Raw genomic sequence first — 26789 nt, forward strand, 5'->3', positions numbered from 1 at the left:
GTGAACAAACAATCAAATTGGAGGAAACATTTACCACAAGTCTCCTAAAACTCAGTCTTTTCACCAGAGAAACCACTAGGGGTGTGCGATATATATCGTCTATGATAATATCGCAATTGTTGTTTTAACGATATGCGAAATCACATTATCGAGTATGTCACTCATTTTCAAAAAACAATCAAATTGCCATATTAAGTGTCCACGAATTCACTGCGTGCTGTAGCAAAGTAGTATACACTACTGCACATTAGTGTTGTCAAAAATACCGGTACTCCGGTACCAAGTCGGTACACAAACACATTTTTTTATACGATACCAGAATTTAGGTCTACCCATGCAGAGTCGGGAACTTTCGAATGCTCACAACAAGCAAAAGATGGCGACAAGAAAAGCTGCTGCGGAGTCTCAACTGAATCTTGTCGAAAAGAAAAGTGGAAAAAGCCAGGTTTGTATTTGAGGCTGATGAAAAGGGAAAAATCATAGATCAGCAAAAACCTATTTGTAAACGCTGCTTTCGCAATTTTCTGACAAAAGGAGGAAATACATCAAACTTAATAAAGCACCTGAAAGACAGACACCCGGATTAATTAAAGCAACTAAAGCAGGTTAGTTTAAAAGCATATTATCATTTGTATTAGGGCTGAAACGATTAGTCAACATTATCGACAACATCGAAAATAAAACATTTACGAGAAAAATCTTCGTTGTCGAATAGTAGTTTGATCTAATTTAACGTAACATGAAATCACATTAAACTGTAAAGATGATGCGTGAGAACAGAAGTTCACGCCTGACAGAGGAGAAGAATTACACAGATCAGTCGAGATGTACTTTAAACTTTCATGCCTCTTCTATGAGTCCCGATCTAAGGGGGAGAGATTGAAACTGCACCCGGCTCAGAGAGACTCTCGGGGACGCTCATCCCTCGAGCGCGGACGCTTAATGCAGCTAGATTAGAACGCGATGGCTCGCGACTTATTTAATCATAATATATGTCACAATATATGTGCATTTCTTATCGTGAAGAAAATTGGCAATATGTAGCCTTATTAATATGAGAGCACTTTGCACATTAGTTTGGAAATTGTTTTTTATTCATTCTATTGTATGCTTGTTTATTTCGTTTATTGGTTTTTTTTAGTACTTGGTAAAAACTTAAAGTAAAAGTTGCAAAAGTTGAAGCTAATCTTAAGTGTTCAAAAATACTTTAAGCATACATTGTACAGTTTTTTTATAATTAAAAAATAATATTTCTGTTCTTAGTTCTGCTGATAATGTTTTGTTAACTTGAAAGTGTTTTGCTTTGGTACCGAAAATGGTATCGAGTACCGTGAAATTTTTATGTATTGGTACCGACGACTGAAATTTTGGTACCGTGACAACACTACTGCACATGCACATTCAGATTGTGATGTTGCACATAAGATTGCCTTGTGTATGACAGAAGTTACAAATGAACGAAGAAACGGCAAGAGGAGAAGATCGTGAAACACCAACAACCTCACAACCCACGCTAGATTTAATTGCTAGACGTGGGTCGTCATCAATAGCATGGAGGTGGTTTGGTTTTGAATGGTCAGATGCTAGTCAAAACACAGCAATCTGCAAACTGTCGTCGGATACAGTCAAAAGCAGCTCGATGACCAACCTGTTTCACCATCTTCGAACTACCCACCGCACTGAATATGAGGAATATGAAAAGTTTCGCGAGTCAAATGAACACAACATGCCTGCAGCTGACAGGGTAAAAGCAAAAAAACACACTCAAAAATCTTTGGCCAAATCATTTAGCAAAAAGTTCCTTATGACAAAAAAAGCAACAGATGGCAAGATATAACACACGCTGTCACCAATTACATCGCAAAAGACATGGTGCCAATTCAAGCGGTTGAGAGAGATGGTTTTAAACAACTTTTGAAGACTTTAGACCCAAGATAAGGCCTATGGGCTTTTTTTTTTGCATCTTTGACTTTATGCAAAATTTTACAGAAGGGTTTAATTTGTTACAAATGCAATGATTGTTTTTTTCATGAGGTTCATGAATTACATCTGTTCAGATATCTGCATATTTGCAAACAGTATATAATAGAAGTTTTATTGATATTTGCCTTTTATCATTAGTAAAGAAAGTTAAAAGTTAGAGAGAGGCTGATAGAATATGTGCTGTAGAGGTACTGTAAATAAATGAGCTCTCCACAGGATACTGGATCTGCTCAAGTTGTGAAGTTGGTTTATATGTTTAAATAAGATATGTGCCTATTAGAAGATGGTCAGAATATCGTCTGATTTATCAACCTCAGTCAACCATTCACTTTAAGTACTTTAAAGTACTATTTTAAAACTTCTAATGATAATGAAATTCATTATCGATAATTAACGGTTTTAGCGATTAGTTGTTGCAGCACTACTTTACATAGTTGGTAAGTGTGCAATACCCAATAGTTTTAGATTCTGTTCAGAATTTAAAAGTGTAGAAAGGAAGTCCCACCTTTTAGATACAGACAATGCCTGTCAATCAACTCGAGAACGCGCATGCTCATTAGCTATAAAAGCCAGGAAATTTTCTTTTATTTTTGTGTAATCTGAGGTAAAGAAGCACAATTTATGATACCAGTGTTGTCAGATTTTACTGCTGGTTTGAAATATGTAATTTGATCGTAATCTTGACCAACCTCTTTTGGAGATTTTGGTTTTTCCCCATTCAAGCAGATTTCCATTTTTATGACCATGTTACGTAAGAATAGAACGTTGTATGTATTGGATATAATAGGCGCTAAAATAAAAAAATATTTAAGTTAATTCTCCACGATGCGCAATTTCACATTGTTTTAACCTTGTTCTATCGTGTCACTAACTGTCACACCCCTATCTACCAGTAAAGGCAATCCAACCAGTTTACTTCAATTTATCAGGTTGCGTGTGTGAAAGGGACTAGTTATAATGGTGTGAGTCATGAAGAACCCAGAAAAACTACATGTTGTCTAATGCTGTGGTCTGAGTCCCTGGAAAAAGAACACTACGCCCTTCTCTGAAGTGCATTATAGGAGAGAAGAGATAGAGGAACTCATTGCCTGACACCACCACGGGCGATATTATCTACTTGACTCATTTGAACGGTCATGTTTTCTTGATGCAATCTTTTACACCACTTCTTACAAATGGGAGATAATTTAGGTCACTAAAGTACAGAAACGATCACAAAGTGTAAATTGCAAAAAAATTAAAATAAATTGCTTCTAAAAAAAATTTTTATTTTAAGTTGAGTAAAAGTTTTGTGATTCCTGGTATAGAACTTAACAAAATGGAAAACAAAAGAGGAAGCTTTTCAGATGTGGCACTACTTATATGTAACAAAAGGCACAAAGGATGATTAATAGAATTGAGTGCTTGCTAATTAAATGTAATTGCGAAATAGACATATACCATATTACTCCTTCCATTTCAAAAAAAGCACTGTAAGGTACAACGGTACAGTGATGTATCAGATGACACTACCTTAATACATTGATACAGTACCAGAAAATGTTTGGACGCATCTGACTGAAAATATGACTTAGCGATCTTAAAGACCTTTTGATCTAAATGCTTATAATTGAATGCTTGCATTTAGATAATAAGTATAGATTTGAAATGGATGAGCTGGACTGTAAAGTGAAAGCTTATGTGTGTATTTTTTTATGTTAACATAAAAAAAATTCTCCTATTCTAGCTTAATATGCGGAGACAATTATAAGTAAGCCATTCGCAGGTTGATTTCCCCAAAAAGTGTAAACACTGTGGCTCTGTGCCTCTTTAAAACATGGATCTGCTTGTTGGAGCGCCGCAGCCAGCCCAACACAGCAAAATTGGCTCAATCAATTGTGTGTGATTGGGGCGGGACTATCTGTTTGTTCAACCAATCTGGAAGACAGAGGGTCTACTCGGAAAACAATGTATATTTTTGCAAAAAAGCTAGTGTCACAGAAATTACACACTTCAGCTTGAAGGAAAAGCAGCCAACAATTTTATATGGTAATCAAGGCACATGATGGCTATTTTGAAAATCTGAAATACAAGATTGTTTTGATTTATTTAACATTTTTGGTCACTGCTTAATTCTGTGTGCTTTATTTCATAGTTCTGATGGCTTGTTATAAAGAATACAAAGGTCTGTCCAAACTTTAACTGTTACAGCATACTTGTGCTGAATGATTACCATATTCATGCACCATGGCACTTGCATGGTACTCAATGATAACATGTCTTAAGAACCATGGTACTTACCATGATGCTTTTTTGTAAAGTATATACACTCTATATACACTCAACAAGCACTTTATGAACACTATGGTCCTATTAAAGTGCCCACCATGGTCCTCTGCTGTTGTAGCCCAAGGTTTGATGTGCTGTGCATTTGGAGATGATATTCTTTTCACCACAATAGTACAAAATGGTTATCTGAGTTTCCATAGCCTTTCTGTCAGCTCGAACCAGTCTGGCCATTCTCCATTGACCTCTCTCATCAACAAGGTGTTTCGCCCGCAGAACCACTGCTCACTGTCAATTTATAGTTTTTTCGCACCATTATATATACACTCTAGAGACTGTTGCGTGTGGAAATCCCAAGAGATCAGCAGTTACAGAAATACTCAAACCAGCCCATCTCGCACCAACAATCATGCCACAGTCTAAATCACTGAGATCACATTTTCCCCATTCTGATGGTTGTTGTGAACATTAACTGAAAAATAAAATCTCATAATCGTCATTTAAAATGAGAGACATTGTGTCACGTTGTTATAGGCATAGATATATACTTGCAATAACTTCCGTATAACTAGAAAAATCTAAATTCAACAGTCACACAAAGTCAATTAGGGTACACGCAAGAAGATTTCAGTACGTAGTCTCATTTGGCATGTAAAGCAAAACTGGCATTACAAGCAGAACCGAAAATGCGGTTAACAAACGAGAGGCAGAGGACGAGATGCCGCCACTTTCTGTCGCACACGAGGATTCCCTCGGCCATATACTGGAAGACATGACATCATGGGGGAGAGGTGGGGAATACCCCTGGAGACGGCGCGTGAGAGAAATAAAAACAGAATCTTCCACGCGCTATAACTGATAGAAATTACACTGAAAGAAATACATATGTAGGAAGGCAGCCAGATCAGGATAACAGGCTACTGATTATCCTCAAGAGGTGGGCGTGTTCTACTGAATGCAACAATGATGAGCAGGGCGATCGAGAGTGAGAGATGGGGAGAAAGAGAAAGAAAGACGAGGGGAAAGAGAAATGGCTTCAAAATATGACAAGAAACGAAAACATGGCGCGTACACATATAGCATACTCTTATATAACCAGGTGGTTTCAATAAAGCCATAAATAAAGTAATACAGAAGATAATATATATTGTTTACATGTCATGTTCAAGAAAACGATACTCTATGCGATTCATTTATGTAGTTAGGTAATAGGTTAAAACAGGTAAAATTGTTATGTATGTAATTATTATGTAATTATTTTTTTCTTGGCGCAATGAAACATTCTAGAAATCCATCTAGCGTCTGAATATCAGCACACAGTTTGAGTTAAAGCAGCAAACTCTATTCTGGCACAGAAACTGACGTACAATTTTCAAGAGAAAACATCCACACAACAGCGTCAAAGTCTTCACTGCCTTTAAAAAAAGAGACGAGGCTGGACAACTTACCCCTTCGTGTGTCGCTCGGGGTTTCTGAGAAAATGTGTTGATCTGTCTCGCGCCGAAAAAAAGCGTAGTCAAAACTTTATTGAATCGAGGGATATTACACTAACAGCCGTTTAAGAGATTTCACGCTATTCTAAAACTCTCTTTTCCAACTTTTCTTCCACTGCGAGCACGAAAGCAACAGCGATGTGCGCGATTATGGGCTGCACATTTCCAGCTTATCTGTGATTGACAGGCCTTTGACGCTCTCGTGAGCGAGATCAGGGGTTTGTCCAATCGCTGATCTCGAAGAAGGCTAAGGAGGCGGGTCAAAGATCAAGCGAAATCGAGAGCGCCTGTGTTTATGGCCCTGGCTGTTCCGACGGGTATTTCCTCCCTCGAAACGCTATGTTCTCATAACTGAACACGGCGGGGAGCGAGTTCCTAGAACAGCGCAGCTGGAAGTCATCTGAATTACTGGCAGTGCTTACGTCATCTCAGCTTTAATAAAGTGGATGTGGACGTTGTGCTGTTGTGACGTTTGCTCCTAATCAATTATATAATACTTTCGCCTACACGAAATACGAGTTTATTATTTAAGTTTGACGCTGAGAAATATAACACAAAGCGTCACTAAGAGGTGTCTAAAGAGAAAATATTTCAACGACATCAAAGTCTTTTCATGTTAATTGCATTCGATCAAAATATATAAATATACAAATCTGAATAACGATATGATGAAAGAATGATAATAAGGACAAATTATTTTAATCTGCTGAGGTCCTACTTAGGAGCATCTGATTTTAAGACAGTATTAAATGTCCCTGTACATCTTGGCTGAACTAATGTTTTGAAGATATATTCTAAATTTAATTTAATCTTCTTTTATCCTTTAAACATTTTGAATGAATCTCTGTTTATATATATATATATATATATATATATATATATATATATATATATATATATATATATATACACTACTGATGCTAAGGGCAAACTCACACACCCGCACGCACACATACACACACACAGACACACACACGTTGTGTTTCCATGTTTTATGGGGACTTTCCATAGAAATAATGGTTTTTATACTGTACAAACTTTATATTCTATCCCCTAAACCTAACTCTGCCCCTAAACCTAACCCTCACAGAAAACTTTCTGCATTTTTACATTTTCAAAAAACATAATTTAGTATGATTTATAAGCTGTTTTACTCATGGGGACTGACAAAATTTCCCCACAATGTCAAAAAGTTCAGGTTTTACTATCCTTATGGGGACATTTGCTCCACACAAAGTGATAAATACCCGCTCACACACACACACACACATATTTTACTTATTATAAGTTGGGTTTAACTACTATGTACTAACATTAAAATACACACAATACAATGTATTCTTTTGTGTGTAACTACATGTTGTTCAGCAAAATTCTCAAGATTCACATTTGCTGCTACTGAGTTTGAGCTACTGGTAGGTTTAGGAGGAGTAAGGTTAGGTTTAGGGTTTGGGTAAGGTTAACAGTGTACCTACAACTGTAATTAAATTCAAGTATTTAAATGTAAGTACAATGTAACAACATGTACACAATTAAGTACTTTGTATTAATTATTGAAGGGATAGTTCACCCATAAATTCTCTCATCATTTACTCACCCTCGTGCCACCCAGATGTGTATGACTTTCCTTCATCTGCTGAAAACAAATTAAGATCTTTAGAAGAATATTTCAGCTCTGTAGGTCCTCGCAATGCAAGTGAATATTGACTGAAGTCAGCATAAAGGAAATCTATAAGACTCCAGTGGTTTAATCAATGTCTTCTGAAGTGATCCAGTCAGTTTTTGGTGAGAACAGATCAAAATGTAACTCCTTTTTCACTGTGCACCTTGTCATTGCAATCTCTAGGCACGATCATGATTTCAAGCTCGACTCGCTGTCACTTAAAGCATCACCTGTTTCTGCCTCCAGATTTGTCCAGGTAGAGAGTTCACATTCATCTTGTTGGACAGGACAACAGGACAAACATCAGCTCATTGGGTTCTATCTGGCTTCTATGTTTACAGAGAATTAAACATTTTATATATATATATATATATATATATATATATATATATATATATATATATATATATAAAGAATCAGTTATTGGAGTTGAAGGGTGGTGCACTGATAATCAAGCCTCAGGTCTCACAGCACAAATGTTGATATTAAGTGAACACTTTTATTTGGTTATTAGAAGCAACGTACACCTAATCCATATACACAATCTCAAATGTCACAGAAGCAACAACCATGAGTCTCAGAGCCCTGATGAATCATTTGGATCTGGACCCATTTAGATCATCTTCACTCAGACTCTCACACACAGGAAAATATCAAGTCACTGCAATATTTACATATCTTCTTGATATATGATTCTCAATTGCATGATAAAAAACAAACGTTGTTTCCAGTATCTTTACTGTTGTAAAAAATGATCACAGCTGATTGTGTGGGATAATTATTTGACATGACGGTATGCAGAAATATAATGTGTTTCCCTTGAGTGAGATGGACTACACATGTATTTTTCAGTATTGTGCAAAAGTATTAGGCACATAAGATGTTCAAAGATGTACAAAAGCATTTGTCTTATGATTATTTAATTCTTTACCTTTAGTGTTTTAATAGGAAATATACATTTTAGAATCCAAAACAATCCTTTTACGAATAGAATAGGATACATTAGCCCCACAAAATCCTGTTCTTTTTACAAAAAACTGCCAGCTGTTTGCCAGAATAATTATGTAAAAAATACAGTAAAAAAGTACTTAACAGAACAACCTGTACATTTTACAGTTTAAATCTGTTGTAATTTACATGACCACACTGGCACTGTAAAAAATTAAAATAATAATCTGTTAAATTTACAGTAATAAAAAGAAAAAAACTTGATATTTTAACCATCTATAACGGTAAAAAACTGCTTTTTACTTTATCGTAAAAATGACAGAAGAGCGCACGATGACATGTTCATCAAAAAAGGCTCTTCCAGGAGCAAAGATCAATAAACATGAGGAGACAGTGCTCAGTCTCACTCACACAAACACTAAACACTGTCAGGGTAAATTAAAATAATCCAGTAAACATTAACTAAACTACATCAAATATAACACAGAACACCCCAATGTATGTAACTGATATTAAAAAATAAGAAGAAACATAATTATTTCCATAAAATATAATGAAATATGATGGGTCATGCAGGGAATTGTGGGAATGCCCGATTATTGTTTTTTTTTACTGTGATTTTAACAGAATTTTACTGTAAAATGTACAGTTTTCTCATTAATTAATCAGGAAAATCATACTTTTACTTTTTGTAAAAAAATATTATTGTTTTATTGTAAAAAGTAATTTGTAAAAACAAATTTCTACTGTATATTTTACAGTTAATACTTGTAAATCAATTAAAAAAAAATCTGTAGCATTTTCAGTCTTTTACCATTAAAATTACAGACATTTTTTACTGTGTATTGTGACGGATATCACTTAAATGTAGCAGTACTTTTCCATAGGCCCCTGTTTACCAAATACTGAATTCATCTATGTATATTTGAAAGAAAGATCAGTCTTGCGCTGAGTGAGTAAAACTGTATATGAACAAACAGGGTAAACACCCAAGAACTGAATTCAACTTTTGAATTGATGAAACTGAACAGGGAAAATCAACCTTTTCAAAGACTGATATTCTGTTTGATCCTAGAGGTATCTTTGATTCATGTTTACATTTTTAGACTCAAAGAACATTATGCAATCGCAAGATGTAAAATGCAGAATTAACAACATAAAAAACACTTGCACAGTCTGAGTCATAGTGTTAAGTATTTAAAACATTGTGTATTTGATTTCAGATCACATTCACATCATCAAATATACTGCATAACAACATGCTGTAACCTTTTGTCTCAAAAGAGCAAGTTTGTAAGTCATCACATCAGTAGTAATTTTTATTATTATTATTATTTATTTATTTTGCATCACTTAAAATAGAATACTTTATATTTATTTTTCCCTCATGACAATGCTTCTGTCAGACAACATACTCTGTAGCACCATTCACTTTCATATGATCCCAGCACTTCTGCTAGATGCATGGGGTTAGGGCTATTAATTTAAACTGTTGAAAATAGCAGATGTGCACATCAGATGATAGTACAAAGACACTGGGGGTTCATTATTCATTCAGAGATGTTAATAATTTTTTGTGTGTTGAATAAACCAGTTATGTGTGTGTGTGTGTGTGTGTGTGTGTGTGTGTGTGTGTATATATATATATATATATATATATATATATATATATATATATATATATATATATATATATGGTTAGGGTTATTTATATAGACACATCTGGCTGCCACCAGGTTGCTTTGATTACAAATTAATAATAATTAAGTTAATACTATATGCCATCAAATAGGATCTAAATCATAAGGGTATTTATATGAATTGTTAGTGAAATTCAACATAACGTTCAGATTTTTTAAGATAATGTCGACGCATGTCTAAAGATCATGTTCAATTCTTCACAATGAAAATAAAAGGGACCATTAGTCAATTTTAGAAACTGACAATTGAAAATTAAAATCTCAACCTTGGGTTTCAATAGAGAAGAGGAACAAACAAAATGTTCAGCCAATGGTCCAGTCAATGTCACATTTATGTTCTTATCTTTTTTACTCAATCCTCAGGCACGTCGGAATTCCCTACATCCCTTTATCCTTATTCATCTCCAGAACTCCATGTGACTTATCCGTGTTGAGCTTATCCTCAGACTCGGCACACTGGTTGGACTTACTGGCCGGCCTTCTCCCTTGGCCTCACCATATCCTGAAACACCAACCGCGAGTGATCAGCCGCCTCTAGCAAGGCCTCCATCTCTGCGCTGTCAATACTGACTAGTTCACCCTCCTCCACCAGTGACACTAGGCCTATTTCTTCCTGCACCACAAGACCCTCCTGGAACTCCTTATCCTGCTCCTCCTGTTCCTCATCTGGTTCAGGCTCTGGTGTGGGCTCAATCTCTCCTTCACGGATCTTCTTCACGTGGAACGTGAAAGGCGGTACACGATAGGTGGTCGATTTGGAGCGGGCGTAGACAGTGTGGTCAGGTTTCAGCGACTTCTTCATCTTCTCTCTTGAGCTGCGAATTTTCTCTCTGCGCTCAGTGTTAGGCGTCATCTTTGTTCCCAACTTGCCCATCTTCTTGCCCAGGCTCTTCTTAGTCTTGTCAAGGTTCTCTCGGGTTCTTTGACGTGTCTTCTCCAGATTCGCTTTAGTTCTCTGTCGGGTTTTCTCCAGGTTCTCCTTGGTTTTCTGTCTGGTCTTCTCCATTTGCTCCTTGCTGAAGGCCTTCTTTAGCTCGTCCACCTTCTGCTTGCCGCTGCGTTTGATGCGCTCAGCACGAGAAATCTCTATGATCTCCTCCACCTCCACTTCCTTTCCAGAGCCATGTTCTTCCTCTCCTCCTTCACTCAGCACCTGCTCTCCTTCTCCTACAGACACTGGCTCCTTGGAGACCATCACAGGATTTTTGTCCTGAGAGAGAGAGAAAGATGGAGAGAAAAAGGAAAGAAGGAACAAAGGCATTAAGATTATATATGACTACACATATAATATGTTTCTTGATCTTTGAGATCTGATTCAGAGTATGATCATTGTGGCATGTTTACAGCATACAAAGCATGCATGTCTTGGAGATGGTGAATTAACATATGGTATCTTACTCTGTAAAAAGTTAAACTGGGCAGCTGTAAACTAAAAGAGCTATTTCTTCATGACTTTACAAATAAATAAAAATTAGTTGCTGTAACATATTTAATTCAAGTTGATTCTTTTTAGATTATGAAATCAATTAAATGTGTTTGTTACACACTGTGTAGAAAAAGAGTAAATAAAACAATGCAGTAAAATTGTTTTAGTTCTCTCAACCATTGTCTTAATAATTGACCTCAGCATCATTGCTTTGTTTAGTCAGTGTGAATTATTGTTAAGCTCCTAACATCCCCACACAACAACTTACTAACAGTGGCAACAAAAAACAACAATAATAGCATAAATAAAGTCAGCAAACAGCAAATAATAAACCTAAAATGTATTCATGCTGCAGTGCATGCTGGGAACTCACACATCAGCCACATTGTTCAATATGAAATATGAAACTGTGTTAGGCTAGTTGGGACAATATTTGGGGGAATATTGTTGGTCTAACATGTGTTTTTATGCAAATGCATATTCACATTTCTTAGTATCTGTGACTCAAAAACTTATAAAATACTAATTTCATTTTTACAGTGTACCTCATAATATTAAATGTACAGGCCTACAAGTCTGTTTAAAGAGGTCATGTTTTCAAATGTAAAATCATATTTAAAGTTCCATTTGAAGTGTATATGCTTGTCAACAACATTAACAGCATATACAAATTATAATATGTTTAGGTCCACTGGTTAAAGTTACAGTTTTATACAGTACACACACACACACACACACACACACACACACACACACGCATGCACGCACACACACACACACGCAGCTGTTAATCTGTATAATTGTTTTCTTCTTTCAGGTGGCAAGGGTTTTGATCCTTCTACGTATATACTGTGTGGGCTGTTTTTCTTTTTGCACAAAGCTTTTGAGCAAGTTTTTAAATTTTTTTGTCCTCATATAAAAAGTTTTACTTCTAATGAAACAAATAGTAATTTTGATAAATTTGTATGCAATCATGACCACTCATGTGAGGTGAAGACTTCAGTCATATATCTGTAACCTTCTAAAAGCTTTTATTCTACATGGAGCAGGGGCGTCTCATGGGGGCAGCCATTTTAGCATCACATGACCAGCTGAATACTACTAGCTTAATCTCAGTAACCACCCTGTTATTGGACTCTTTCATTCATGGATTAAATTAATACTGGTTTACTGTGCACAGTGATTCTACAATGGCATTTATAACTGAAAACTACTGTTTGAATGATGCAGCTTCCAGGCCACTAAGTGTCACTGTAAGGCAATGTAAGTTACTTTGACATACACTCACCTAAAGGATTATTAGGAACACCTGTTCAATTTCTCATTAATGCAATTATCTAATCAACCAATCACATGGCAGTTGCTTCAATGCATTTAGGGGTGTGGTCCTGGTCAAGACAATCTCCTGAACTCCAAACTGAATGTCAGAATGGGAAAGAAAGGTGAAGCAATTTTGAGCGTGGCATGGTTGTTGGTGCCAGATGGGCCGGTCTGAGTATTTCACAATCTGCTCAGTTACTGGGATTTTCACACACAACCATTTCTAGGGTTTACAAAGAATGGTGTGAAAAGGGAAAAACATCCAGTATGCGGCAGTCCTGTGGGCGAAAATGCCTTCTTGATGCTAGAGGTCAGAGGAGAATGGGCCGACTGATTCAAGCTGATAGAAGAGCAACTTTGCCTGAAATAATCACTCGTTACAACCGAGGTATGCAGCAAAGCATTTGTGAAGCCACAACACGCACAACCTTGAGGCGGATGGGCTACAACAGCAGAAGACCCCACCGGGTACCACTCATCTCCACTACAAATAAGAAAAAGAGGCTACAATTTGCAAGAGCTCACCAAAATTGGACAGTTGAAGACTGGAAAAATGTTGCCTGATCTGATGAGTCTCGATTTCTGTTGAGACATTCAGATGGTAGAGTCAGAATTTGGCGTAAACAGAATGAGAACATGGATCCATCATGCACTGTGCGGGCTGGTGGTGGTGGTGTAATGGTGTGGGGGATGTTTTCTTGGCACACTTTAGGCCCCTTAGTGCCAATTGGGCATCGTTTAAATGCCACGGCCTACCTGAGCATTGTTTCTGACCATGTCCATCCCTTTATGGCCACCATGTACCCATCCTCTGATGGCTACTTCCGGCAGGATAATGCACCATGTCATCAAAGCTTGAATCATTTCAAATTGGTTTCATGAACATGACAATGAGTTCACTGTACTAAAATGGCCCCCACAGTCACCAGAGCTCAACCCAATAGAGCATCTTTGGGATGTGGTGGAACGGGAGCTTCGTGCCCTGGATGTGCATCCCACAAATCTCCATCAACTGCAAGATGCTATCCTATCAATATGGGCCAACATTTCTAAAGAATGCTTTCAGCACCTTGTTGAATCAATGCCACGTAGAATTAAGTCAGTTCTGAAGGCGAAAGGGGGTCAAACACAGTATTAGTATGGTGTTCCTAATAATCCTTTAGGTGAGTGTAATTCAAAAAACCTTTAAACTAATAGCAGAATCAACAACAACTGTTATTCCTGCCAGAACTATCCTGACTAACTCACTTCATTTCTGATGAGAGAGTAATCAAGAGCTTAATAAATGTATTCTGACTTCATAACCAGCTTGACTGGAGATTTATAATCACTCTATATTGTCACCCCAAACCCGTTCTTAACCTGCTGGTCTACATCACATGGAGTCATTCAGTCCATGTTTGTCTTATGTAGACAGACTGACATTTGGAATTCAGGACATGCTACTCGCCTGAGCACTGTGAAAGATTGTTTTAATAATAACCTGGGTGGAGGAGCTTTGTAGTAGGATAATGAGCTGATTTTTATGCAACAAAAATGAGAAATGTCAATGCAATTAGTTTTAAATGCAAGCTATTATACAGAAATGATACAGAGATAACTAGAGCACTCCCTCTAGAGAACACTACTGAAAAAGGATAAAAACAATCCACTCTAGCTAACTTCTGTAGTTCAGATGTGAGGATATTACATAATTGTAAGACTTATTAAACATACACTACCAGTCAAAAGTCTGGATACGCTTGACTGAATTCATGTTCCATCTAAAGGCTTATACTTAAATGCTTGAATGTAGTTTTGCAGACAAAAAAAAATTGGGCTCAGTTCTGAATTTCCTTACAAAAAAAAAGATGTTACTTAATGAATTTTTTTAATGGAATAGTTGAACAAAATTGTTAAAGGAAAAGCAGCCAACAATACATTGCTCTAGCATACATCTTTCAAGTCTTGACAGTAAACGGGGCTATGGAAGTGATAAAGTAAAGTAGGCATTGATGTTTTGTTGTGGAGCCGGTTAGATGCAAATATCTACCACAGTGTGACATCACAATCTGGATGAAGTAGAGAACGAGTCGTTTTGGCAGCTTGGTTTCAACAAATGCTCTTTTTTAAGTGAGGAAGTTTTGAGTTCTGAAACTTACAGTGTGTTTTTATAGTGCAATGACCGTTTATATTTTAAAAGATTAAAATTAGAAGAAAAAAGTAGATAACCTGAAGGATTGTATTGTTAAGAAAGTTTCGTACAACCAGCCCCAGATATATAGGCTATATGTGTCATGTTCACTGTTTTCTTTTGTTTTGTGCTTTTATGTGGAAGCTTAGTTTAGTTCCTGTTTCCTGTTTTGGTTTTTGTAGTCCTTTGTAGTTTCTTCTATTACCTTGTCTTGTTTCACTGTTGCCCTTTGTTTGTCATTTTTGTCACTTTTGTAATTCCTTAGTTTTTCACTTTTGTCACCCTTGTGCTTCCATAGTTTTCTTGTTAGCGTTCGTGTTCTCCGTTCATTGTTTTCACCTTCCCTCGTTAATTTGCCATTGGTTTCTGTTCATCACCTTGTTACCTTGTTTGAGTTCTGTTTGTTCATTGGCCCCTTTTTCCCTTGTTCATGTATTTAACCCTGTCTGTTTGTTCAGTCTCTGTCGGTCGTTGTTTGTTAATGGATGTATTTGTTAGCTCCCTGTTTCCAGCCCGAGTTCCCTGTGACTACTCTCTCGTTCGTGGTTCCTGTTCCCCTTGTTGATGTCTCCGTGTCCTTCCAAGGTTCTGTCTCTGTTTTCCCATTGTGGACCTTTCTTTTGTTCCCGTGTTTTGTTTATTTATTGTTTCAATAAAGCCGCGTTTGGATCCTACCTTCTGTCTGCCTTCTCCTGATTTCCCACATCGTGACAATATGGTCATATTGTGTGGGTGAACAAGCACCTTTTAACGTTATAAACAAATTATTCAAGCATAAACATTTACATGATTAATTTTTTGTAAATAATTTCTTAACAAAGAGGAAAACAAGTAAGTGCACATATTGTGGCCATTACCAAAATATTATGAAGGATAGTCACCAAGCATATTTTTGGATTGCTAGTCAAATGCAGAGATGAGTCAATAAGTCTAGGGTTGCAACTATGTAGCGCTTGCAACAACACCAGTACAAATACAGTAAACATAAACACCACATTAACTTTGATGCCAGTGTGTCTGGTGCTGTATAAAACCCTAAAAAGTTTGCTCAAAAGCTTTGTGCCAAAAGCAAAACAGCCCACAAAGTGTATATACATAGAAGGATCAAAACCCTTGCCACCTGCAAGAAGAAAACAATTACACAGATTAACAGCTACCCTGAACTATGGCACCATGACAACCATTACCAAGACAACGATAAAAACATTTGGTACAGTAGTTTTTAAGGCATACACAGCTGAACAATATCAGCTATGGTGATGAGATGAGATGCTGATAACAGCTGTCTGTGTGTGTGTGTGTGTGTGTGTGAGTGAGTGAGTGAGTGTGTGTGTGTGTGTGTGTGTGTGTGTGTGTGTGTGTGTGTGTGTGTGTGTGTGTGTGTGTGTGAGTGAGTGAGTGAGTGTGTGTGTGTGTGTGTGTGTGTGTGTGTGTGTGTGTGTGTGTGTGTGTGTGTGTGTGAGTGAGTGAGTGAGTGTGTGTGTGTGTGTGTGTGTGTGTGTGTGTGTGTGTGTGAGTGAGTGAGTGTGTGTGTGTGTGTGTGTGTGTGTGTGTGTGTGTGTGTGTGTGTGTGTGTGTGTGTGTTAGAGGCATGATGTTGAAAGGCATGTTAAGGTTGAGGCGTGAAGCAGCTGTTGTGTTCTTTTAGGTCCAGAACTCCTCCTCCTCAACAAAAAATCCAAACCTACAACATCTTTAATCACTAAATTATGACAGGCATTTCAACTAGACTATTTGCATAAGACACAAGATCTGTGTGCTATCTGTCAGGACATCAGGTCAATTAAGCCTTCAAATTAAAAATAAACCGCAGGAAATGTGCAGAACAGCGCACACACAGATACACACATTCTCGGTACAGATAACACACAGATGCATGTGTTTTTCCTAAAGCAAGGTTGGCATTGGTGAATGGTTCAAAAAGCCACGTCTTTGAGCTCTTATTTACATACATTCAATATAATAAAAATCTACAAATGCATGCTTATAAAACAGATAATTCAGACTCTAAAATCTGTAATTATTCAAACTAACTGATATCTGTTACAGAGAGGGAAGGGAAAACCTACGAAGAGTAACTTGAGAGAAAATGATTAATGTTAGCCAGCAATAAGTGAAAAAACTGAACAGAACATTTTTGAAAATGAGACCTTAAACAAGATGTAACTTAAATAATAACTGAGAGTGCAAAAAAAAAAAAAAAAAAGAAAAAAAGAAATTGGTTTATTAGAGTTCGACATAGAACCCAAGGGTTCTTTACCTCTTTAAAAATGAGCTTTAGTAAAGTATGTATTTACCGTATATGATTCTGAGTTATCTTTTTGTAAGTGGTTCTGAACTCCTGTGGATCTCTACAGTATATCTCTTGAAGTCAACAGGTTTATTTCGTTTTTGAATTGCTACATGCAATAGTCTGCTATTCAGGCTGCACAGGTCTAAATAAGGCGTTTTAAGGAAACCTACAAATATGGATGGATCCCATGTTTTTCCGTTTTCTAGCATCCAAAGATGTTTTACTTTAGTGTTTGTGTGCCACTTGCACAAGTGTATCTTCCTGAGACTAAATAAATATATTTGAAAGATAAACATAGATTTATTAAGATGAATGAAATCTGAGCGGTGACATGGGGTAGCTCTCTATTGTTGGTGCAGGTACAGAATGTCCCTGAGTCTTTTGTTTCTGTCAAGAAAGAATGTAGTGGCTTCCTTTGGCCTTTAAAGAAACAGCTGAGTAATGAGGAGCACTCTAGCTAAAAATGCATGTTTGTATAAACACATCCAAGTTGACCATGACACATGCTCTGACATTCAAATGAAAATGTTTTTGTATCGTTCCAATTGAAAGTGAAGGTTGTATTTCACTCATGCATATCTCTTGACTTACACAATAATTTCCTCATTTACAGGAATTTACAAACAGAAGGCTTGGTTTCTATTGGAACCACTGCATCTCCTGCTACCATGATGGCCTTGACCTGCCAAATATGCTTTTTCCAACATAAAATATTTCCACATAAATACATTCTGTTTGGGACTGTAAGGGGTAGGCCCTAAGCGAAATCCTATTGGTGACCCCCAACTTAAGATGTATATTTGGCCGCTATCCTACGCAACTTATCAGTGAAATTTTAATGTCTCTTGAATCACTCCACGGTCTCTCTTTTCTCATATAAACATGACGGACATATCCAACTAGAACAGCTAATTGGCTGAACACAATTGAAGTGTTCCATCCTTGCTTTTATATCATATATTAAATATTTGGAGTGGTGGTGGCCTAGTGGGCTAAAGCACATAACTGTTAATCAGAAGGTTGCTGGTTCGATCCCCACAGCCACCACCATTGTGTCCTTGTGCAAGGCACTTAACTCCAGGTTGCTCCAGGGGGATTGTCCCTGTATAAATGCACTTTAAGTCGCTTTGGATAAAAGCGTCAGCCAAATGCATAAATGTAAATGTACTAAACTTATCTCATCTGTTTGGGAGGTCCATACGTAAATTAATGTTTGCTGAGTCAGCATTATTATGATAACTAAATCTTTATGTCATAGATGGATGGTATCTTACAGTACATTGTGCAGTATGCATTATATGTTTTTCTGTTGTATGCATGGATTCACATCTGTGTGTGTATTTGAGAAGTTGGATGACCAGAGTTTCTGGGCTGCTACAGATTCTGCTATTATGAGAAAAATAGTGTCCCAAGATGGGACTCCCATCTAATGCTAGGATAGCATGGCCATGACTCTGAAGTGTGCTTCACTTCACTGAATTAGATTTGAAATTGGAACGAAAGAATCATGAATGATCAGTTTAAAGATAAAAGGAGAAAGTGGTCAGATAGGGCAGAGAAAACTGACAAAGGATGCCATTACACCAAGTAACGCTTCTGTCTTGTTTTCTACATTTAAGTATTATAATGCATAATGATACCGCACACTTCATAAGATTGAGACAGGTTGATTCACTGTCCTCATATCCAGAAGTGTCAGTCAATAATTCATTTTTGGAATGTCTTTTCTTGATAGAGAATGGATGGACCCTTTCCACATCTCCAGGTTTTATAGAAGTCAATGGGAGACCACAGCTAAAATTACTTTTGCATTCCCATTTGCTCGAAAGGCAAAAGAAAACAATCCACTGCTATGTTTCCATGACTTCCCAAAAGATGGAGAAGGGGGGGGGGTGGAAGATGATGGATGTTTTTAATTTTTGCCAGGGTAAAATAACACAAAGATAATGTTATAATATTTATGCTGCAAAACAAGGTGGAAACACGTCATCAGAGTCTCTAAAAATGGCCACATGAACACACAGAACATTTACAAGTTGCTTACAAATGTTCATGTATGCTGAAATCGACCCCATGCTTCCGAATAACTCACAAGCGTTATCCCAAACCAGTAATTTTGTTTTTGCATAAATTCAAACATTTTAGCTTTTTCCTGCGCACTGCTGATAACTCATTGTGCGACAATCTCTGAGACAATCATTCTGGTCCCGTGGAAACCAGGAAGTGATTTTGTTCACATAAACACATGTTGAGCGCTATTCAGAGGATGTATATTTTTGTGTCACTGAATGTTAGGTTTAGGGTTGTGGTTTGGGTTAGGGAGTTTTACATTTAAAATTAACACTCGCTTTTGGCACCACTTTATGGACATTTCATTCCAACAAAACTTTGTCCACTGGGGGCAGTGGTTTAAACTACAGGAAATACAGATTTTAGCAGCAGAACTTTCAACCTCCTGTGGAATTTACAGTGAAATCAGTCTAGAAAAGGTCCATCAGAGTTTTTAGCTTTGATAACTGGAACATAACGATTACTCAACATTTCAATCATTAGTTAAAAGCTGAAAAAGCGGAGAAATATTTAACCAACGCACTGACGACACAAGAATCAGTTCTATTAAATGCAACTCGGTCAGATATCTGTGAATGTGCCTGAGAGGGTGTGAGCGATGATGATCTGAAGTGAACAACATGCTCTATAATTGAAAGAGAATGATTCCTAATCCTTGTTCATTATTAATTGTAGGTGTATTTTAGCTCTGAACGCACACTGCTGTCTTCGGCTGTATTGCCACATTATCAAATGTTGCTCCTGTCAATCTATGTTTAATAATAACACATTTATTTATAGTCCTGCCCCATGCATGTGATATGAAAGAATGTTCAGCGGGAGAACAGTATAATACCTGCGATAACCAAAACAAGAAAAATAAAAAATCCTGTTATTTCCCTGTATTTCATATTTACCTTATTGCTTACCATTAAACAAACAGTTCAAGTTACCACCCCTTCAGACTTTTAAAGCCACATGTCAATTCAACACATACAAACATTTATTCCCTGCCCATTCATCAAACATCAGATGCTGGCCCGCAAGACTAGCTCGTAATATCTTACATCATATTGAACAGACACTGCTGTCTGGGTAAATCTGAAACCCTAAATTCAATGCAAATATGGAGCACATGCTGCAATTATGCAGGAGATCACGCAAACCCCCATAAATCATGTGTCATCTTCGTCCTTGCACTGCCCAACAATGAAAGCCTGTATAACAATTTCACTTCCATTTTTCCAGTACAAACGTATGGAATATCACGAGAACACTTAAGTTAATGCCAATTCAGAAATAAATGTCCACTTATTTATACCCGATAAAAGTATTTGTGTGCTTACACTATGTCTCTCTCTCTCTCTCTCTCTCTCTCTCTCTCTCTCTCTCTCTCTCACACACACACATACACACTGGCCTGTCACCTCGTAGGAGTCCAGTTTTACAGAGGTAATTTATGTAGGTCTCAGGGGCGTGATATTAGATATCTGATAAATGCCATTAGTGTAACCTGCAGCCTCAGTGGACATTCCACATGAGAAGTCTGAAACTGAGACTTCATGAGCAATTAAATATGTACACATATGCATATATTTACATTTTGTAAAGTGGTGAACGCAGTACAATAAATACTATCATGGTGTTTAAATAAGTAATTTACATAATATATCAATGTTTTTATGAATTTGAGTTAGAATTTAGTTTTATTTTTATTTGTTTTTGCATTATATTATTAAGAATTTGGGAGTAAACTGTGCTGAATTGTCATTTAAATATTTTCCTCCTCAAGAAATGAATAGTAATTTTGAAGCATGTGTATTAAATCTTGCGAACTCACATGAAATGAAGACCCTAATCATATCAGCAACCTTTTAAAAGCTTTTATTCTACATGGGGCAGGGGCGCCCTCATGGTGGTTGCCATGTTAGAAAGACATAACCAGCTGAATACTACTCACTTAATCTCAGTAACTGCCCTGTTATTGGACAATTCAACTCATGGATTAAATTAGTCATGCCTAACTGAATAGTGAGTTTCTACTATGGCATTGATATCTGAAAACTACTACATCAACACCACTAGGTGTCACTGTAAGTCCACGATGACAATTCAAATAGTTACTGAGTGCACCTGGCTTTAAGTACATAGACATATATAAACATATAAAGAGCAGTGCACATGTACATTTCTGAATTTGTTAATGCATGGAAAGTGTTTTTTGTATGTGATCCCTTGGGTTCACCTTCTCTTATTATCCCTGACAGACCATAATGATCCTCATTAGACCATAGCTACCTGAAGAAATGATGGGAAATAGGTGCCTAAGCAAGCTGACAGAACAACACTTTACAAATAAATAAATGACCTCACACACTACCGCCCTCTCACATCATTCTGTATCGCCTGCATTAAAAAACATAAGAGACCAATTACATCACACATATCCCCTCTCCCCAGCATCTCAGAACAGCGCTGAGAGGAAATGACTCATTAGTGGGGCTAAATGCAGTAGTGCTGGTGCAGGGTAAACAACAACAAAGTGCTAGAACACAACATGCCTATTTCATCCTGTCTACATGTTACATTCACACCAGCTGCTTCTACTTTCATAATTACAATGTAATAACAGGGTAATTGCCACATTAAGATGTTTGTGGGTTAAAAAATATGTACAATATTTAATACTGCATTAGTACAGCTATTAGTGTTATTACCATTTACAGTAGGTGACAGTTGCTAATATGAGTGGTTAATGCATTGTTTTTAATTCTGTACAATCACAATATTGAACAATGTGTAATTATGTAAATTGTAATAACAACCAAATAAAAGGTTATTGTAAGATCCCTGACAAAGCTTCCTAAGATCATTATGCAAAAGCCAAGTTGTACTTCTAAAACTGAAACACTCTCTTTCCCTTTCACCAACGGTGTCGTGAGACTAGCGCTGCAGACATTACCGCATTCTGCACTATAAATATACTGAAAGAGAGGAGAGTTTATGGGGTCTCAGAGTGCACCTGTGTCCAGCCTGCGATCCACCACACTCTGAACACATTTAATCTGATGCAGTCTCTCTAAACAACTGAGATCTTTTTATGCAGTAAAATGTTACTCCACACGCTGATCTAGCATTTTAGCAAAACACTTGCATATTGACACTGAGAACCCACTTTCGAGCTTGTGAAGGCATTCTGGAACCATTATTGAAGTAATTAATCAATGGAGTGGTGGTGGCGTAGTGGTTAAAGCACAGGGCTGGTAATCAGAAGGTCACAGGTTCTAACCCCACAGCCACCACCATTGTGTCCTTGAGCAAGTGCCTTGAGCAAGGCACTTATCTCCAGGTTGCTCCTGGGGGATTGTCCCTGTAATAATTGCACTGTAAGTCACTTTGGATAAAAGCATCTGCCAAATGCATAAATAAATAAATAAATAAATAAAACATTTAAGAAAGTATTGTATATGAAAGATATTGCGATCTAGCCATATACAACAGCACATAGTATCAAAATATCTATAATATTTCCTGCTGGGCTTTATGAGGACACTGGAATGTGCCGTAATCAGCTGATCTAATTTAACAGACATTACCAGACAGGATTACAATCTGTAGACATGTGTGTAGCAGTTATACAGCAGATTTTGGTATTCATTTGAATGTCTTCATCTTATAACCCCAAACACCAGCCAACTATCTGCCACAGCCTAAACCTCTTAACACCTGATAAGGGAAATAAAATGTGGTTCAACATCTGAGAACTTGCAGACCAACAAGTCCACAGCCAACAAAGTTGCACCTGCCTGTACACAGAAAACAACTCAATTCTGACAAAAAATAAATACATTTGAGAGTAGATGAGGAAACGTGCCCAAAATTTCGACCTAAGTGTGCTCACAGGGTTTTAACTTAATTCAATTTGAAATGGCCTCAGTGAACTACTATCACTGAGGCATTTCCAAATAAAGAACTTAGTAACTTATCAGTAAGCTAAAGTTGCGACCCCCTAAATTGTCCCTAACAACATGCTTAAGAATAACCAACTACAGGGGCCTGGTGGCTCAGCGAGTATTGATGCTGACTACCAACCCTTGAGTTGCGAGTTCGACTCCTAAGCAACCAAATTGGCCCAGTTGCTAGGGAGGGTAGAGTCACATGGGGTAACCTCCTCGTGGTCGCAATTAGTGGTTGTCGCTCTCAATGGGGAGCATGGTAAGTTGTGCGAGGATGGCAGAGAGTAGCATGAGCTTCCACACGTTGTGAGTCTCCGCGGTGTCATGCACAACGAGTCACTTGATAAGATGCGCGGATTGACGGTCTCAGAAGCGGAGGCAACTGAGATTTGTCCTCTACCACCTGGACTGAGTTGAGTAACCGCACCACCATGAAAACATACTAAGTAGTGGGAATTGGTCATTCCAAATTGGAAGAAAAAGGGATAAAAAAAAGAAAAGAACAAACCACAATTTTCAATATGGAATAATTGTTTTTAAGGTGCATTGACAACAAAACTTTTGCAAATGTGTATCTTTAAATATACTATGTCATATGCACAACCCATCTGTAAGTACAGTGTACTGTCAAATATACATGTGATGACATGCAGATCATTGAGTGAGACAGCTGTTAAACCAGTTTAAACTGACTTGTGAGTTCGATCAAGACTAAGACAGACAGAGAATCGATTTGACAGATTCCTAAAAAACTAATATATATATATATAAAAAGAACTGGCTTATAAGAGCTATTTCGTTCGTGAATCAGGTATCATTGGTTACACTGTATGTGCAGTGGAATGTGGAATTTCTACTAAATTGTATAAGCTACTAAATAAAATAAAATGTATTAATTTATCATTAAAAAAATAATATCCTATTGCATTGCAAGATAGGACACACATTGGGTGTGTTACAAAGGGATCTGTGAGTTGGAAACATGTTCGATTACATCAAAAGCACAAAGTATATTTATTTTAGGACCATTTATGATCTTCAATCAACTGCACAACACTTGTTATTGTAGTGACATGCATATGATTTCATGCAGTATTATACTGTTTATTTGTGGAATGTACTGAGCCAGCATTGTTTAGTGATAGCTGTGAGGTTAGATGTCAACCTTTAAAGGTTCACTTGGGTGTGGATTGACACTTTATGATACTGAGTGGGGAATTCAGGGTCAAGTCCTGCAAAGGAATCCCTGTGTACTCCAAAAGCGGCCTGGTAAGAAAGATTACAAATATACACACAGCAAACAGTGAATGTTTGTAAAGAGAATGGCCAAATTTATGAGATGTTAATTATTGTTTTAGTATGCTCGTCTGTCTCCTCAGATCAGTACTCCTCTTTACAGCAAATTATAGCAAGTAAAAAAAGAAAAACTAAACATGAATGAACATCAGATGAGATGATGAAATGAGATGATGAAAGACACAGTCCAGTCAGCTGAAATGATCATCTCTAATGTAATCTACAAACCAGTGTTTTAACCTCGAGAAAATGTCAGTGATAGAACAGTAAGCTTCATTTACCTCAGGAAAGTTATCCAAGGTCCAGTTATTTTGCTTGAAAAAATTAACTCTAGAGAAGAGCGTATTGCTAAAATGTTAAATATCATCACTGTCAGAGACAACAGATGTTTACAACTCATTTCTGTGTATTTTAGTGCACTTGTGGACGTGCAATTTCTGCGTGGATGCGCAAACTCCAATAGATCAGAGGTAAACATACATTGATGGTTTTTGGACATTGAATGAATGAATAAGCAGTGTACCTTAAACTGAACGAAAACTTAGAAAGCTGAGACCTTTCTTTTAACTTTAGTGCATGAATCTCAATATCTGATTCTGGGTCATTGCGACTCAAAATGATGGAGCAGGTCACATGTCTACACAAGTTCCTTGAGTAAATAAATATAATATTTGAGGCTCATTTAAATACGGTCTGGAAGATCTCCAGAGGATTTTGCTGGTGTGGCAGATGAGTAACCTCAAATAGTGCCTCCAGTATCTTTTTTTATTTTAAAAAAATAGCCTTATTGGTTAAAAATCTGGGTTGTAGGTTCAAACCCTTCAAAAAGTGGTCCATGCTCTATCACCATTGCGCAAGGCCCTTAACCCCAGAATGCTCCTGTTCCGTAACAAGTGTACTGTAAATTGCTTTGGGTTACAGTGTCAGCCAAAAAGACTAATTAGTAGTGGATAGTTAAGATATGTGAGTTGAGATGAAACACCAGGTCTGGATATCAAAGAGTTTAAAGGCAACACCTACTCACCTGGTAAATGAGCACTTTGAAGTTCCTCCTCTTTAGGAGCTCATGCTCATTGATCTCCAGTTTTTTTATTTGTCCCACCTGCTTTTCCAGGTCTGAACGCACACTCTTCACGTTGAAGTTGACCTTCCGCACCTTATCCAGCAGCTTGTTGACTGTCCCGGCTGTTCCTACATGACTCTTCGCCAGCTTGGCCAGCTCACTCTGGATGGTGCTCATGTTCTTCTCCATGGTCTCCTGCTTGGCCTCTAGACCTGTCTGAGTTTGCTGGATTTGGTCCACCACACCTATGATTTTATCTAGGAGAGCCATAACCATCACGCCAGTAGCCTGGGCCTCTGACTTCTCAACTCCACCACTCCCACCTCCATCAAGTCCTGGCCCCAACACCAGGTCGACCTCCTTCCCTAGGTCATCATCATTATCATCATTGTTGCCACTTCTTGAGTTTAATACTTTGGCTGTTTTGGAAGTTTTGGCTGCAGCAGTTACTAAGGCGACCTCCTCATCGTCATCAGAGACTTCTGCAAAGACTGCACGCTCCAGTTTGAAGTCTGTGTCAGCCATGGCCAGGTTTCAAGTACACACCAATGAATACACACACACGCACACACTTACTTGCAGATGGAGAGCTGAAGAGCACACACGTGGCCCGGTGTGCAAGAACACAGTCCCAGGGTAAATATAAAGTACTAAAAAAAGACCTCAATGACAGCAAACACCCAACGACTAGAGCAGAGCAACTCCAACCTGTAAGCAATAATGCCTAAAAATGTCCTCCCTGTCTTGTTCCCTTTCTCTAAGCAAGTCTACTCTGGGACGTTGGCCAGTCAGCGGAAGCAGATTCTCTTAGCATCAAGGTGTGTGCGCGAGTGTGTATTTGTGTGTGTGACCAAGAGTAAATGACAGCTCTCTGTGAAGCCCGTCTGCAGGTCTTCCCATTCTCCCCTCAGTCCAGCCCCCTAATGAGATCACTTATTGTAAGGTGACGCCCACACCGACCCTTTAAGTGGTATTTCCACCCTCCCCATTGCCTGGAAGAGACACATGGACACACACCCACTCACTCACTTATGCAAGGGTTTAGACACACAACCCCATTTGATTCATGAGTCATGAAATTGTAATTATGAGCCTGAAATTACGATCAAAGGCATGTTTTCGTCTCAGATACAGATGTGTTTTGGATGCAAGCACCACAAC

At 37.7% G+C, this 26789-nt stretch overlaps 2 protein-coding genes across 2 annotated transcripts in view; both read right to left on the bottom strand.

Annotated features, from left to right (window-relative positions):
- Positions 1-5906, bottom strand: part of LOC127648463 (signal transducer and activator of transcription 3-like) — a 44445-nt gene extending 38539 nt beyond the window's left edge. Inside the window, exon 1 of the mRNA XM_052133148.1 lies at positions 5697-5906. The gene's annotated coding sequence lies outside the window, so the exon portion shown is untranslated. The remainder of the gene's footprint in view (positions 1-5696) is intronic.
- A 1982-nt stretch (positions 5907-7888) lies between these two features.
- On the bottom strand, positions 7889-26517 carry cavin1a (caveolae associated protein 1a). The gene is made up of 2 exons (XM_052133159.1): positions 25590-26517; positions 7889-11262 (listed from the first exon to the last, which is right to left on the bottom strand). Exons 1-2 carry the CDS (start codon positions 26151-26153, stop codon positions 10519-10521), a joined length of 1308 nt encoding a protein of 435 aa, XP_051989119.1. The 5' UTR covers positions 26154-26517; the 3' UTR covers positions 7889-10518.
- Between the last annotated feature and the right edge of the window lie 272 nt (positions 26518-26789).

The sequence above is a fragment of the Xyrauchen texanus genome, chromosome 8 (assembly GCF_025860055.1).
Source record: "Xyrauchen texanus isolate HMW12.3.18 chromosome 8, RBS_HiC_50CHRs, whole genome shotgun sequence".
Lineage (NCBI taxonomy): Eukaryota > Metazoa > Chordata > Actinopteri > Cypriniformes > Catostomidae > Xyrauchen > Xyrauchen texanus.

Excerpts from the sequence above, each read along its gene's own strand:
- cavin1a (XM_052133159.1), bottom strand. The coding sequence starts at position 26,153 with ATGGCTGACACAGACTTCAAACTGGAGCGTGCAGTCTTTGCAGAAGTC. Across the intron at positions 11,263-25,589 it reads TCAAAGTGCTCATTTACCAG|GACAAAAATCCTGTGATGGT; the intron begins GTGAGTAGGTGT and ends TCTCTCTCTCAG.